We start from the raw sequence: 17,464 nt of genomic DNA on the forward strand, positions 1-17,464 counted from the left end.
GAGTAAATCTCAGGGAAAAACATTCAGGATATACCAAGAAAAATTAAAAGTTTAAAGAAGTTGTTGGTTCCCAGACAAATCAACTTTGGAAATCCTTACTACTTGGAGGTTCTTTACCAACCTATTCAATCATTTATTACTCATTAACAAACATATATTATATATCCAGTATGTTCTAGACTCTGCTGTAAGGGCTGTAGATGTAAAATTATATATTGTTTTTGCCAGCAATGAGCTTCCAGCCTAGTAACAAGAGACGGACAACACATTGTGTAATCAAGTATTTACAGGTGTTTGATAGAAAACTACACGAGGTACAGTAAGGATTTAAGAAAGCTTCGATATGACAGGTGACCCTCATTTGATTCTTAGTAAATCAGAAAGTCTACTCCACCATGGGGACAAATGTTTGGGGGGTGGGGGAGAGATATCAGCCAAAAGGAGCAACTCTTAAGGTAGACAGAGATAAGAAGCATGTTGACATTTCACAAGAACTGCAGATTGGAGGATTTGGCAGAAGTTGGAACACAAGGGAAGTGAGAGGCAGGAAGATTATGAGAGATCTTGACCACCACACTAAGTAGTGGGTTTTATTATGTAGGCAATTTATTATTAAAGGGTGTGAGCCTGAAAAGCAAGGAAATTAATTAGAACGCTATCCTATAAGTTTTGGTGAGAGGTCGATGGTTTAGAAGTGCTAGGGAGGAGAAGCTATAAGAGCTTCAAAACGTCCCAAACCTAAGATGAGGGAAAAATTTATGATAAATCCAAGATTTCTGACTTGCATATCTGGATGCATAGGGGTGATGTTTGCTGAGTAAGAAAATACATAGAGTGGAGCAAGATTAGATAGAGAAGTCAATGAGTTCAGTTTAGACACCTTGACAGTAAGTGCCTGGGGGCTTTTAGATACTGGGCATTTGCCTTGAGGTGGAAGACTGGGTTACAAACTCACTCTTTGAAGACAACCATTTCTCTACTATTTTGCAAAGGTAACAGTGAACATAATTAATCCAGTGAAGTAGAGGACTGAAGAATCAGAATGGATGCTGGTCACAGCCCTGTAGTGGGGTCCAGGCAACCCCTTACTGTGCCAGTCATTCCCTTTTAGTTGGTGGATTCAGGGATCCCCCAGGGGGAAGGGTCAGACAGCTGGAGAGAGCAGTAGCAAGGATATTTGGATTCTTTAAGACAGTGACTATTTGCTAATCGGTATGAAAAATAATTCAATAGTTTTGCCAACATACAGACATGCCCATAGGTAACACATAAATATTCATCCCTGCCACTGAGATCTCTTTTCTTGTCATTCTTAAGGCTTTATTTCACTCTTAATTATTTAGCAAAACTTACTAGGAGGAAATGAAACTAAATAAAGGAGACAGGAGGCATTCCCACACCTGGTTGGGGTATACAGAGGAGTTATCTCATCTCCAGTGTCAGATCCAGTGGTAGAAGCAAGACCTAATGATGCTGAAGCAAATAGAATGAGGTATCCCTAGGGGATCAGGGATGTGACCCCAATGATCATTGATTGCTTCCCAGTAGACACAGTACAAAGAGAATAGAATTGCTCCTTCAACATAGACATCTCTCTTCCATCACCAAGCTCTGGATCTCATCACTCTCATCACTGGGTTTCTGAAGAAAAGCATTTTAGAGTAATACCCCTACAATGGAGGGAGCCATTCACTTATGAGTAGGAAAGCCGCAGACGAATTAGAATTTCTCTGCTTTACCCATTTAAAATTCTGTTGACATTTTCAATAACTTATTGAATAGACAATGCATTAGAATGAAAGCATATTGTATTGGGAGTCAATAAACTTTGGTTCTATCACTAAATCTATAATTTCTAATTTAAAAATTATGACTAAATGTCCTTAGCTTGAAATAGGGATAATGATAACTACTTGGGAAATTATTATAAGGTTGTTAATGAAATAATAAGTAATATTTTTCAATTTTGCATCTTGATGATGTGACTTTAAGGATAGCACATTTATTTGGAAAACAACAATTTCAAAATTATCTTCAATGCTCTGAATCTGTGGGCCAGGATAGACACTCTGAGTGAATGGGTGAAGTCTTTATCAATTGTTCACTTATTAAATACAATTTTAAATTAACTGATCATCCAGAATAGTGTTTTTCCAGATTTCCCTGAAATCATTTGAAGTGCAGTGTGAACAGTTTCCTTGGCCATCACTATGATTATTTGATTAAGTGGGTCTGGGATGGGCCAGTAATTTGGAAATTTTTATATTTACAAATACCAACAGATGATCATCATCCACAAGGAAATCTGAAAAATACAGATTTGGAACACAATTTTCAGGTTTCTTTGCAGATTTCAAATCCTGACCTATTGAAATCCCAGATCAATCCATTAAAAAGTCTTATCCAGGCCAACTTTAGGAACAGAAATGACTGTCAGTCTTCTGGAATATTTGGTTTGAAATAATTTCTCTTCTTCAGAGACATCATCAATCCTTTATTCTGGTTGTCTCCTAGAAGCCCCTGTTTCTTGTTTCCATTACTGGCCCAGCTGTTCTACATCAGGTCTGTCTTGAAGGGTGTATCTTCCTTGATTTGAGGCACAGTAATCCATGAAACCATTTTTTGACTTCTCAATAAAGGCTTGCAACATTTTTTTGCTTCTCTCTTCTGCCTTCTCTCTGGAAACTTAAGAAGTTAGGTTGCTTTTTACAGACCCAATATTGTGGCCTTTCCACCTTAAATGTCATACTGATAACCGGTGTATGCTGGCTTGGATCTCATCTTTTTCTTTATCTCACTTTGGCATTCTGGTCAAGATAATATCTCCTTCTTCCAAGGTCTTTACCCTAGAAACGTAGCTGATGATGCAGGGGATGGAAAAAATCATGGAGGACATCTCACCCTCCTGCTGGAGCTCACCAGTTGATCTTGAGCCAGAGGTTCAGGTTGTGAAGGTCAAGGGCCTTCTCTTTGGGCACGAACACGCTGACAAGGCAGGAGGCCGTGAAGCCCTTGGCCAGAGTCCAGGGCCGTCCCTTCATCTTGCACTGGATCTGCACGTCTCCGGTGGCCATGTCCAGGCACAGGGCATAGCCAGCCACGTAGTCCAGGCCGCGGTTTCAGGAGGATGCGGCGGCATGTGCCCATCACCAGGCCCAGCTCCAGCTCCAGCTCGTGGTGCACGCAGCGACTGTAGGGGGACAGAAAGACCGGGGAGCCCTCGGGTGCATAGGCGGTGGACGGCTTCAGGAAGAGTAGGGGCTTGCTTGGCACCATGCTTCGCATCTCCTCGATGTGGTTGTAGTTCCTCCACATGCACATGATATTCTAACTCCACTCCCAGAAGCGAGACAGCTGCCTGAGAGCCGCCACGGCTCTCGCCGGCCACAGGGGACCCTGGTTTGACTATTTGAGCCAGCTTTGCTACTTTGTTTTTCCATTTTCTCATCTGAAATTAAGGTTTTTTTTTTTTCCGTAGTGTGTTAGTTTGAAGATGTTATGCATCCTGGAAAAGCCATGTTCTTTTAATCCTGTCTTGGGGGGCAGACATACCGTGGGTGGGACCTTTTGATTAGGTTGTTTCCATGGAGATGTGACCCTGCCTATTCAAGGTGGGTCTTAATCCCCTTGCTGGGGTCCTTTATGAGAGGTTAAAAAAGCAGATGAAACTCAGAGAGTTCAGAAAAGCTAAGATGGAAGACCAGAGACATTATGGAGAAATCCAGGGAAACCAGAAGCTAAACCCAAGAGAGAAGGATCAGCAGACTCTGGACATGTGCCTTCCCATGTGACAGATGAACCCCAGATGCCATCAGCCTTTCTTCAGAGAAGGTATTGTCCTATTGATGCCTCAATTGGGACATTTTCATGACCTTAGAACTGTAAATTTGTGAACTAAATAAACTGCCATTGTAAAAGCCAATCCATTTCTGGTATATCACATTTTTGCAGCTTTAGCAAACGGAAACACCTAGATAGTTGCATACCTTTTCTAAATCTCATTTTACAGTGTTACAAATGGTTAAGAGAAGTTCATTTTTGTGGATAAGAGCTGATGGCTAGAGAGCTTTTTTTTTGCATTTTGTCCATGGTTCTTGGCCTTTGAATAGTATGGGCACACCTTGCCTAAATTAAAAGAGCTCTGTCTCTGACATTTACCTTATTTTCTGGCTAGCAAAACACTAAATTTGTATCAATTACATGAAAGCAAATCACTATGTTTACGTAAATTACATAAAAATCCAAGACATACATTATAGAGACATTTGCAAGCTGTTTGTACTTTGGAAATCCATAAAATTGACATTTCCACCAAGGTAAATAATGGTACAAAATGCTAGAGGTGGATCTTATTTTTCAATTAGCAATAATTGTGCCTTGGATAAACCTCAATGGCTATGATACTGCCACTGTGCAAAGCTTGGATTTTATTTTTGATGTCTCCACTGACGATAATATCAGAGAAATAGAAGTCTGCCTCCTTCCATACACAAGCAGGCTCTCTCTCAATCTCTACCTTTTCTAAATAATTTTTCTTGAGAGCCTCATCACTTTACCACCACCCCATTCCTCCATATGGTCTGGTTGTGCAGGTATAATTAACTGCTTCAACTAACCACACCATAAATGTATTTTTATTCTTGGCAATTCTTTATGTGTTCTCTTATGACTTTCCTCATTGCATTATATAGGACATGGTATATGGAATGGAACTATATAACTTCTAGGTTCCTCAGTTTTCTACATCTACAAAATGGAGACACAAATTCTGCCTACCACACAGGATGATATAAGGTTAAAATAAATTAGTCTGCAGAAGGTACTTAGAATTGTGCCTTGTAATCAATAAGAGCTTAATAAATGTTAGCTGGTTATTAATTACAAAAGAGTTAAGATCCGTTCATTTAGTTGGTTTGTCATTGAATTTGTGCCCCCTTGAAAATCCTCTACGATCTTGATATAGATGTAATGATTCCAGTAAACTAAACCCTTTTACAAAGAGTTATAATAACCTCTAAATTCCTTAACTTAGTGAGAATATCATATTTTAATTCAGCATTTGTTTGTCTATTTGTGGTATATTTAAGCTGAGGTGGCTGTTGTTATAAACTCTGACAGGCATAATATGGTTATAATTATGGAACAAATTTCCTAGGGTTTTTGGGGGGCTACAGTTTGTTAATAAAAGAGTGTTTAGTATAGGTTCAATAAATAGCAGTTATTAAGTTTGTTAATTGTTTTGTTATTATTTGGCTATTGGAAAACTCCCATACTGCCTAAAATGTTAGTCTTCAGTCATCCCTCCAGTCTTCTCTTCAGAGGAAGGGTTTGCCTCCTTCCCTTCCTACATTCAGTGTAGGGGTTTAGGAATAGGTGAAGACCCCTGCATCTTCTCACTTTCCTAAGCTGTCTGCACCAAGTATAGTTGAACTAGTGTCAATCAACCAATTTGTCTCTCAGTGGCTCTTCCAAATACCTTGGTGGTGAATGATGCAAAGTAATGTGAAAGAATGATGTATATTTTCAGCCACTAGAGTCCACACAAATATACTGATTGTATGAATGTAAATTTACAAAGTTGTAATACGGTGACTTAACTTTTGTTTACTGCACAAAGATTTTCGCATTGTTTTATATAGTTTTACCCCATTATTTGGAAATGCGGGCCTATTTTCCTAATAAAATATCATCGTCCTCATTACTTACATGGCTTAGATTATATGCCTTATTTAGCATGTTGCAACTTAGTTAACTAATACTAAAATTAGTTAAAGGTTTTTGCTCTTACTTTGAAATCTGGTTGCATGAATTAGGATACCTTTTTAAAGCAAGGAGGATATTTTATTCATAACAGGAAATACAATATGGAATTTAAGACTCAAAGAGGACCCTTATTACCAAGATGAATGAGAATGCTTAATTAATCAAAAACACATGAGAATTTAGAAGCCATGTATATTAAACATAGAACGCACGAAAGAGCAATGCGATAGGGCCTCAAGAATATGAGATTAATAATTTGACCAAAAACTATACCAAGTGAGCAAAATTATTTCTAGAAGAACAACATTTGCAACACAGTATTTATTGCTCTTTAGAACAATCTTTCAAGGAAAGACTCAAATAAATAGCATAGGAATTGTTTCTATTCACAATTCACGACAGAAGCTTTTGGCTTCCTGAATATTACCACATCCAAGATGGGTACAAGGAGAAGATATTTTGAGATAAGGAAGGATCAATTCAGTTTGTCATATTTGAAATCACCTCCTTACATATCATAACATACTTAGGAGAAATGAAGTCCAGTTCAAGGTAAATTTTAAGAAGTTCAAAAAAATAGAGAAATAATTGAACAAAAAATGAAACACTAGTTATAGAAGGATGCCAATGTACAAAACCAGATAGACATTAGGAAAATATGGGATCAAAGCTATAATTTTATCCAATGAAAACACAACTCTCTTTTCCTCAACACACTCTCTCTGCTTCTAACCACACTACAACTCCATAATTGTAATTCAGCATATAAAATACTTGAATTAGTTGATTGACTACATACAGTTAATATAGAAAATTGGCTGTGGTTATCGCTCTTCTGCTTAAAGTTGTAGATTACATTGGCATAGCTGTAGGGCAGGCATTACTAAAGCCCACTCCTGCCTCCTCCACTGCCATGTGGGTACCAGATTTTCCATGCTGGAGCAGATGGTTATTATTTTTAGAGTCACATCACTGCAATTGCAGGACGGATCCAGAAGAGTTTCTAAATACTAGTTGAAACTTTCTTAGAAATTAAACCTGAAGATTTGTTCACTTTCCAAATGTCAGACAAATAAAACTAATAAATATAGGTAATGGTCATTGATCTACAAGGTCCAAATTCAACAAAGCAAAACAGTTGACCATGAATTTAAATGGGACTAAAGAATAGGAAAGGCAAAGCAAGACAACATAAGGCACCTATATATGCATGTTTACTTGCATTTCTAAATATGTAATGGAAAGATTAGTAGAAATCATTTATAAATATCTTGTGTTTATCAACTCTCTTTTAAATCCTGGTTTAGCTGCCCTAGAAATATGAAAACAGTCTTTAGTCTTATCCAAGAGAGATAACTACTTGAACACTGAAGCAAGCTTGCTTGCACTATGCTACATGTATGTACTAGCCATATGCTGAAAAAAGGAAATGAAAATGATTCTCCTAAGGTTCTCCTGCCTGTCAGCAATACCTCTTTCCCTAAGGAAGGGTAAGCCTTTGAGACATTGCTGTCACAATTCAACCCTCTACTTGTGTGAACTGATTTCCAATTGGATCATGTTTAGAAAAGGTCTGAGTGTCATCCAGAGAGATGGAAGATTAGCTTTAGAAAGTTCATTTTGAAAAGTTATGAAATGTGCTTCAGTAATAAATTTGTAAAGTCCATCACAAGAGTTCAAAAGGAGTGAATTTTGGTTGGGGTTTTTTTTTTTTTTTTTCCCTATTTCTTCATTTTTCCAGATTTTGACAGAACTAACATTTTTAAGAGTGGGTTAATTCCACTGAGATTTACTTTAAGTCTATGAAAATATAATTTAAAGAATATCTATAGATTTTTCCCCATTGTCGCACAGAATGTCTGTGATAAGGAGAAGGGAAGAAGGAATACAGAACAAAAGGATTATCTAGAACATGAGGTCCTTTGGCCAAATCCAGCCTGTGGCTTGTTTTTGAACTGCCTGTAAGATAATGTTTTTCACATTTTTAAAGGGATGTTAAAAAAAAAAAAACAGACAAAGCAAATGCAAAGTAGAATGTGACAGGAACCAAAAGTGGCCTGTAAATCTTAACATATTTACTATCTAGCTCTTTACAGAAAAAATTTTCCAAACCCTGGTCTAGAATGATAGAAATTAGTGAAGGTTATTTTTTAACTTGGATTTTGGTGATAAGAAGTATTAATGATCTTAGTGTAGTAAGATGAGAAATTGGCCATGTGTTACAAAAGCAAAGGAATAAGAACCAAAACCAGAAAATAAAATTCACGGTTTTGATTAAAAGGAAATTGTGATATATACAGCAATTGAGAGAATCTGAGAGGAAAAAGGAGCTATGTCAGACATTTCCTCATCATTACTAGATTATATCAATAGTGATAGCTATAAACAGAAAGTGAAAGACAGTTTTATGCACCAAAATGAACAAAGAGATTAGGATATTACAATAAAAATAATGGGAAAAGAAAAGGGATCTAAACTCCAAAAATTTCAATGGCAGTCATATTTGAGTGTTCAATCTTGCTTTTTAAAATAAGAACTTACACAGTAAAACTCTTAGCACATAGAGTAAAAAGTTAAAATCCCCTTTCTCTTTCCTTCCTAAATATATGCCACTCTTTAGTGATAGCACTAATAACAGTTTTTAGGTTATGCATCTTTTCAGACCTTTTTCAATATGCTTCTCTATAAGTGCAATATATATATATATATTTCTATAAATGCAATATATATATAATGTTGGTTTTCATTTGTTTATGTTACACTACTAGGAATATATACAATATAGATTTTTCTGTCTATAATGAGACAGAAAGAAGGAATATTGAACAAAAATGAGATTATCTAAAACAAGGGTTGGCAAAATAATAAGTTCCTTAGGTCTTCTCTTACATGTTATATGATTCAAAGGTTTTACAGCTCTTTCCAAATCAGTGACATATAGCTACATTTCATTATTTTTAATAACTTTACAGAGTTCCCTAGTAATTAATTTAAATATTTCTGCTCTTTAGACATTCAGATTGTTTCAATCTTTTGCTATTATGAAAAAAGTAGGTCTTTTGCCTATGTATACTATAATGTTTTTCCTTTAATAACAACCTAGACTCAGTTGTCACTTTGAAATGCCTGCTTGCCTTGATAGTTTATTTATCATTATTCTTGAGCACTTTTACTAACAGAGCTTTTATGACTTTAAGGAACTGCATAATCATAATCTTTGCATTATTTTAAAGTTGTATTTGGGAAAGGAAAAACTTCTTGACAATTATTGAGAATCTGTTTGATTATAGATAAGGGAATTGATAGGTAAAGACCCGGAATTGTCCAAATATGCAGTCTGTGGTGAGTTCCTTGTATTTGGAAATATTTAAATATTGACCAAGCAAACTATTTACATAGTTATTTCAGAGGACATTAAAGTACTGGATTGGTGTTAAAACTAGATTAATGTTAGGTACCTTCCAATCTAAAAAAAAGAAAAAAAAGTTGAGGCTAATTACTTGCAGTGCAAGACTGTCTGCATTTCATTTTAAAATCATTCATATATAACAAAATAACAAGGGGCAAAAAAACATAGGCTAAAATCTTTGGTTCAATATGCCATAAATACTATGTAACATGAAAAAACGCCATAAATTTGGCCAAATAATCTTTGTGCTCACTAATAACAGAGTGAGACTTTCTCAGATGATTGATTTTTCTATGATTTCATGTAAACTGAAATTAGATATCAATAATGTGCTCCCATAACTATTGATACATCACTAATTACTTATCATTGTTGAAAATGCAGCTCTTGAATTATTTGCTATGATTTATTTTTATCTGCCCTTAGCAAATAATCCCTTCAGTTTTAAATCCTTCTGAGGGTAAGAATCCCTTACTATCAGTTGCTACCATATAAGTGTTATTTACCCTCAATTCTTTCTGTGCAGTAAGTGTTCTGGTTGAGTGCAAGCTGAGTCTCCTACATTTCCTCATAATATTGAGCATGACTCACAATTACACTTATGATTTGGTTTATTCAAAGGAATAATAGAGAAGTGGGCATTCTGCACACTACTAAATGGCAGGGTCCACTCAAGAAAAAGCAGATTTTATCTTTCTCACCCTCTTTAGAATGATTTGCTGTTAGTAATATAGGAATAAAGTTCTATTCAAGAATCTTGTTTGGATGTTAGCTTTGCAAAACGTCTACACAAAATTACATAAACTCATTTCATTTTGGCCTCTGATGATGATCACTGTGATGTGAAATGGCCAGTGGCAACTATATCTTTGACATTTATTATACTATCTTTAGTTGTCTTTTACCATGCTCATAAGGGAGGCTGCTTTGTAACAGAATTAATATTAATTGCTACCATTATCTTTTCTCTCATGTTAAATTTTGGATCAAATGATTGGTATAAGTTTAAATGAGCAGTCAGGGATGAAAAGGACAAAGGAGTAGGAGGAAAATACACGACTAGCCGGAGCCCTGCGGCATACAGAGAGGTAATTTACACAAATAGGCTAGACGAAAACAGATGGGAAGAGGGAGCCGGGGAGAGGGTTGACTAATGACACCTGACTGCCAAATGACCCTGTGGTTTTGAATGCCGGCTTGACACCGAAAACTGTGCCAGCAGCTACTTGGAACTGCCTGGGTTGTCACTCACATTTCATTTAACAGGCTAACCTTGGTCTTTCTATTGTTAGGATTGCTAGGGAAATTTATACAATACCTAATCTGGAGCCAGAAAATATAAATTCTAACTGGACCCTTCTTTTAGAATCGATGTGTTACTGAATTGTTAAGGAGTTTATTCTTTTAGCAGGCATTGTTTCCAACAGGGAAATTTTAGTACATTTGTTTTTTTAAAGAGCCTCTTTTGTAAACCTAAAGTATGAAGCACCTTTTGTTGCTTAATAAGAGCTGTGATGAAAAAAAGGGATTATTTACTCTGGAAAACAAGACTATATTATTAAATATTTACTCATGGTAAAATAGTTTTGATTCTGAGAGGTGAGGAATTCCTAGAACTATATATAATGAGCCCTTAACCTTCTCCTAATCTCTTCCTCACTTCTAACTTTTAACCTTTCTCTTTCCATTACCAAATTAATGTTCACTGATGTATATTGGAATAAACCCTGGCACTTGGAATCAAGAATCTTAGATATTAGTACTGGCTATACTACTAACTAGCTAAATGACATTAAAAAGTAATTTGGCTTGCCTGGGCATCAGTTTCACCATCTCTAACATGGGGATAATGTATTACCTATACCCCTATTTTGAAGAACTTTAAGAAAAAATATGTGTGCCTGTGCGTATGTGTATGTGTACAAAGTATACAATGTCTGGATTACTAAAATCACATGGATCTGACTAGAGTTTATAGTTCCACCGAAGTATAGAAGCTCCTGTCCAAATGAAAAGTAATAAATTAAGAAAAAAACTTCTGAAACCTTTCCATATTAGTTAAGAAGCACTGAATGTTGATAATAACTATATTATATGATTTATAAGCAGTCTTTATGAATCTTAAAAAGCTTACACATGCTCTTGAGGACCGGCATTATCCTTCATATTTTATCTTTAAGGAATACCAACCTTATATTGGAAAAGTGAACTGGGAACAGAGACTGAGGTCTAAGTCATATTTAATATTTCTAAATTATACAATGTTAAATGATTGTCACTATTGTTATTTGAGAAGTGACTCTCCTCCCCAAACCTCCTTCTGCCCTAGCACTGTGGAGAAGAGATTAAAATGAACCTCAAGAAAAATGAGCTGCATTGTAGAATTTTTAAATTTTTGAGCTGCATAGGAACCAATCTGTTCAATCTGATAATGAAATTACTTCCCCTTCTACACCTCCATCACTTCCCAAGTGTAAACCTAAAATGGACTCTATGTTTGGCAATTTATTTTGATAAAACAGATGGATAGAGGGCATTGGGTATGCAAACAAACACACACACCCTAGATTATGGAAAGTGGGGTCTCTCCTGAATCAGGCAGCAGACATTCCATGTGCTAGTTATCACGGAAGAGGCAGGTCTTCAGATGTGACAATGCAACTTGGAAGGGTCAGCCTTGAAAAGTCTCGCTGTCTAGGAACTGGAATTCTGAGATGCCTGAGAGCATGGATGGATAATGTGAGAAGACAGGAAAAATTAGGAAAGTCAGAATGAGAGTCCAGAAGAAAAGGGAGAAAAACATGATTTTTTTCTCCCTGATGGAGAATTCTTGAAATAGAGAAAGGAACAGGAAAGAGGGAAATCCAAGAGCAATAAGCCATCAAAGAATGGAAGGAAAAAATACAGAGAATTAAATGGCTGAGGCATGTGCCATCAAATTATGACTTGGCCTGCATCTAACTCTGAATTTCTTAGAACTCTGAAGGCTTTCTGGGTAATCAATGAACGTTAATTAGGGTGCTTTGGCTCACAGTGCAAAATAACATCAATCATGCACTCTGTTTCCAACCTTCTCTAGACTTAGAAACTACAGCAGAAGGAAGAGCTCTGTTAACACAGTTCTAATATTAAGGACAAAAACTTTTCTTCATTCCTTGGTTGCAGCAAGGTTAAATTTCCTTAAATTTGAAAGACTGAATATTGTAAAATATACGCAGGGATATATATTAAAGGGAGAATGGGACAATTTTTATTTTTTTTATTTACCCTGAAAATTAGTGTGAAAATTAAAATTAAAGTTATCAGTATTCCCAAAGATTTATCCCCACTTATGTTTACAAGTGATTACATTCTCAAATGCGTCACCACTTTTTCAATTAGATACCCTATGTTAAAGATATTACATACTTTTCCATATATTACAAAATCTTATGATGATGGTTGTAAAGAGAACAATGAATAAAACAGACAATTTTTTTAAAATTACCTACTTTAATTTGTTTGGAAATATTGTTAATTAGTTGAAATTTCTCAAAATAGTGAAAAGGCTTTTTTTTAAAAAAACAAATTTACAAGAAACAGTATCTTAAAATCATGGTAGGAACACTAGATAATTTGGAATGCATTTATCAGAAATATAAACTTAAATTTTCCACTTTCTTAAATCATTTTCTTCAAAAGGAAAGCTTAGATTTCTAGGTGCTTTTATTTTACTGTAACTTCTATTCTGAAGGAAAGAGAAGGTGGTTCGAGAAAGTATGTGTCCTTAAAGTACATCCCCGTAATATTAAGGTAAATATAGCTTCCAAGTAAACTATTGAAGTTAAGCTCAACATTAAAAATTCTTTAGTGAATTTAAAAATTTATACCTGTAGCTCACAAAATGTAGGCTAAATAGAATTAAAGGTCTGAATAAAAGTAATGAAAACAGAAAAATTAGTATTGACATTCATTTTATATGTTATCAGTGTGTAAAGAGACATAATACAAAGGCAATGTCTCTAAAAATTTCCCTATCCTATTTATCCCCAATCATTCTCAAAGACCATTTAAAAAAAAATCTTTAAAATGTGAATTTTTATATGTTTATATCATCTTTCAAAATTATGTAAAACATTTAAATAAAAATAATTTAAGACTCTGAATACCAAGTATAAATTAAGACATACTCAGAAACATTCAATTATAGGTATCCAGACAGACTTTACACAGGCTTATTGGTCATTGTTCACTTTGACAAAATAATTACAGAATTCTTAGACATTTAGTATTCTTTAAAATACATAAATCAGACCATAGTCTCTAACATTTGAAAGTTCCTTGAAGATAATCTAGTATCATTTCTTTCACAATATCTCAGGCAGAAAGTTATCTAACCTTTCCTTAATATTTCCTTTATGGTCAGATTACTCATTAAGCAGAATTTCATTCCATTTTTATGTGAATTAAATTATTAAATGTATCTTCTTTATACAGTAGAGTCAAAATCTGCCTTCCTGTAATTTCTGTCCTTACTCCTTTTTCTACCTTATTTTTGGGTGAAAAAATTGTACTCTTTTTCCAAGTTACAACTCTTCAAATTATTAAAGACAATTATTAGATCCCTTATTGATTGTCTCATTTCTAGGCCTAAAATTCCTCGGTTGTTCCTCATATTATATGATTCTTGGACCATTCTCCAGTCTAATTTCCTAGTTTATATGTATTAGTATCCATAATAATTTTTTTCCTAATAGTTTCTGGAGGAGGGGTCAATTTTCTTCCTCTTTAAAGCCTTGTGATTATGTCTAAGAATCCATAAAATTTGCTCCCCCCCTCTTTTTTTCTGGGGGGTGGGTTACAGTATTAGTAATTCTCTATTTCCTTAAGGCTTCTTTGATCAAATATAAGAATCTCCAGTCAAATATATTTTTCTTGGTTCTCAGGAGGTATATGCTATTTCCTCACCAGGACCCCAGAGCTTTGGTAAGCCATGAACTAAAAGGTCAAATTCTACTCTTTGACTAAATCTATATTGCTGGTCGTTCTCTTTCAAATCTTTCTTTGTTTTCAAAATAAAATAAGAAGAAATCAAACTGCCTCTTGTGTCTCCGCAGTCTAATTTTTAAATTCCTATTTAGGACATCCAAGTCCAAGTCCTGGAAATATAGCTACATTATTTTAATTGCAATATTTCATCACAACCTGCAGTTAAATTTGGTTGGTTTGGTTTGATTGGGCCTCTCATACCCAGAAAGATAGCCTGCCCCTGATCTGACAAGATCATATAATTGCTTCTTTTCCTCAGCAAGGGTTAAATGACTATCAAAGCTCAATCTTGGGGAAGAAGTCTTTGTAATTGGCTGTGTGAATCCTTCTATTTCCTGTGGCACAAAATATCTTCTTTATCCAGCCTTGATCGAATGAGGTAACTGCAGAAATTTATAGCTGTTAAAATTTCCAATGGTGCATAATATTTATCTTCTTTCTCTTTTCTGCACTAATGTGTTCTGATTTTTAAATGTATCATTTCCTCAATATTATCATTGTCAATCTAGTCAACCTCTCACTATGTATGAGGCCTCATTAAACTCTTACTATAAGTCAGGCACTGAATTAAACTAATTTCTTTACCTATGTTAACAGACATGAGTTACATATGCTAATGCTCATGACAATTCTATCAGATGAATATGTCTATCATGGCGTTTTACAAATGAGGAGCCTAAGTTTTAGAAAGATTAACTGGACCAAACTGAAATATGTTAAATATTGTGGAGACAGGATGCACATTTTTGATATTGATCCTAATAATTAGATTCTTTTGATTTTCTGGGTTTCTTCTTGATTTATTACTTTCATTTCACTTATGAACACTTCACCCTCTTTAATAAACTGGAGCAAGAAAAACATTCCTCAAATCCTCTACTTTCACCTTTGGAAGGAAGAAGAGCTTATATTCATAGCACACATAATTGGTGAGTGCCCTAGGCAGAAAGACAAACATAGCACATGGCCTGCAGGTTGCTGGAATAGTCCTCTCAGTGCCAGACTGCTTGGGCATCAAAATGCAGCAGTCCTTTGTGGCTTCCCCTGGACATTCTTACTCTAAAACAGTCAAGGAAAACTATCTCTTGGCTCTGGGCTTCTGGTTGTGACACTGAAGAGTGGCGATAACGGAGGAGGCACCCACCCTTCCCATTCCCCTCAACTCTCCCTGTAAGTTTGACTGTATCCCATGTAACTGTGATTCCTGTGACTTGATGAGGCTCTTTACTATGGCTTTGTCATACTATTGTGTCTTTGTGGACAAATACTAGCTGTAATTTTTGTGCTAATTTGGGTGACTACTGTACTTTTAAATATTCTATATGGTATGTGAGCCAAGGCCAGAGAATAGTGGTGGAGTGAACAAACTCTGAATTGGGTGTCTCCAGCAGAGAGGGAGGGATAGAGGGGGGAGAGGAAGAGAAGGCCATTTTTAAGATGACGGTCATCTCACCTAGAACACCCAGTCACAAACTGTTTATAGCTTGGAAAGGCCAAAGAACTTTTGTCATAGTTCTTTATTCTGGGAGTCTGCTAAACAGAGATGAACCAGCGTATTCGCCATTTATTTTAGATATGGTAATTCACAATGCACTTATTAAACATAATCATTCATCCATCATCAAGTAATTGTAGAAGCCCCTTGTTGTCCTCTTGATGCCCATAAATATTGTCTTTGTTGAATCATTTATCTCTCATGCAGATTGTTAAATAGATTCCTAAGAGATCCTCCTGCCACTCTGTATTCAAATGTTTGCAGTTTGGTTTGCCTAGAAAAGGACAAGTTAAAGACTTGACATTCCATCACGATTCTCTTCTGTCTTCTGTGTGAATCATGGAAATTTATTTATGACTAACACATTTAATCTGCTTTCTTCCTTTTCAATTTATAAATAATCTGAATTTGGCTTTTAGGCCTGCCAGTAGTGCTCATATAAGTCTCAGTTGTTATGAACAGTATAAAAAGTCTCATTCATTCCATACCCATCGAACTTTCCTCCATGGCCATGTGCTGCCAAGATGTATGAGAACTGAACAGAATGCCGTGTACTGCATTTATCTATTACTGAAACTAAGAAGCAAGCCAGAGCTTGTTCTGAAAAGTTTTTCAAATAGTTTTCCAACCACTTGAGGGAATTGGGATATTATTTGATATTTTTGACTAAGAGTGGCCTAGGTAGTAAAACTTTTTCTCTAGGTTTTTTTTACTGTTATATTTAAAACTTAATTATATTTATATACTTAACAATGTATTTTCAAGTGCTTTAGAATTGTTAATGACCAGAATGCCCCAGGAGTGATTCCTTTTGAGTCCTGAAATCAAAATTCTTCAAGGACAAGTCTAGATAATTTATCCATCCTATCTAACACAGGGTAGTAGTTTTAAAATTCATTCAGTCCCAACAGAGAAGCACACCCCAGGTTGTATTTTCCTGTTAAATGCCTCTTATTTAGAGTGGTGGAATAGTAAACTGGTAGAATAAAGTGATCCATATTTTTCTTGTCTATGTGATTTGTGTTGGGAAAAGAAAAATTAAGAACTTCCAATGTAGCAATTTCTACTGACAAGAAATTTAATTATCAAATTGCAATGAGGGTTGGTTTGCTGAAAAAAATTCCTGATTCTAGTAGTCTACTCCAATGTTTTCTCAGTCTGCAAATTATCAGCCTTCTCTATATTCAATAGTAGGAGAAAAAAAGAAAACAAGAAAACATTTTCTCTGATGGCAGCAACATCAGTACCTTTGAAAACACTACTTCTGTGGGTTGCATTTCCAGTCTTTATTATAATTCTCCCTTGCCTACAATACAATTTCTTTAAGACCCATATGGTGCCAATTTCTTGAAAGCTTATTGTAGTAATATTAAAAATCTCAATCTAAATATCAAATTATCTGCCAAATCATAAGGAAATAAATACATGTTGGCTCACAATATTTCCCCTTCAGGCCTTGAGGTTCCACTTATTTGTTTCTTTGTTTCTTATGAGTAGCAAATTGTTTTTAATGTTGCATTTTATAAAGGATTTAAAATGTGTGGCTTTCCCCCCCAAGTATCTGACTATTACAGAATGATTTTAAGACAATTATAACTTGAAAAAAAATCTCAATATTTTGAGCAATGATAATATAAATTGCTTTAGTCTGAAATGCATATAGTTTTATAGCTAAGTAATAAACCTGGAAAATATGGATTTTTAATAGAAATGCTGATAAACTTTAGCAGGTGCTCCTGTAATATCTTGAATCTGATTTAAGAAAAGTT

At 35.2% G+C, this 17,464-nt stretch overlaps 2 protein-coding genes and 1 pseudogene across 5 annotated transcripts in view; all 3 read right to left on the reverse strand.

Annotated features, from left to right (window-relative positions):
* ERBB4 (erb-b2 receptor tyrosine kinase 4) overlaps window positions 1-17,464 on the reverse strand; it is a 1,164,817-nt gene that overhangs the window by 142,270 nt on the left and 1,005,083 nt on the right. The window lies entirely within an intron of this gene.
* Window positions 2,726-3,815, reverse strand: LOC119544088 (acylpyruvase FAHD1, mitochondrial-like). Its single transcript, XM_037849198.1, has one exon. The coding sequence runs from the start codon at window positions 3,319-3,321 to the stop codon at window positions 2,956-2,958; it is 366 nt and encodes a 121-aa protein (XP_037705126.1). The 5' UTR covers window positions 3,322-3,815; the 3' UTR covers window positions 2,726-2,955.
* On the reverse strand, window positions 4,241-4,421 carry LOC119545049 (annotated as a pseudogene).

This window comes from Choloepus didactylus, chromosome 9, assembly GCF_015220235.1.
Source record: "Choloepus didactylus isolate mChoDid1 chromosome 9, mChoDid1.pri, whole genome shotgun sequence".
In the NCBI taxonomy this organism is placed as follows: Eukaryota; Metazoa; Chordata; class Mammalia; order Pilosa; family Megalonychidae; genus Choloepus; species Choloepus didactylus.

Coding starts and splice junctions, on each gene's coding strand:
- LOC119544088 (XM_037849198.1), bottom strand. CDS start 3,321: ATGTGCATGTGGAGGAACTACAACCACATCGAGGAGATGCGAAGCATG.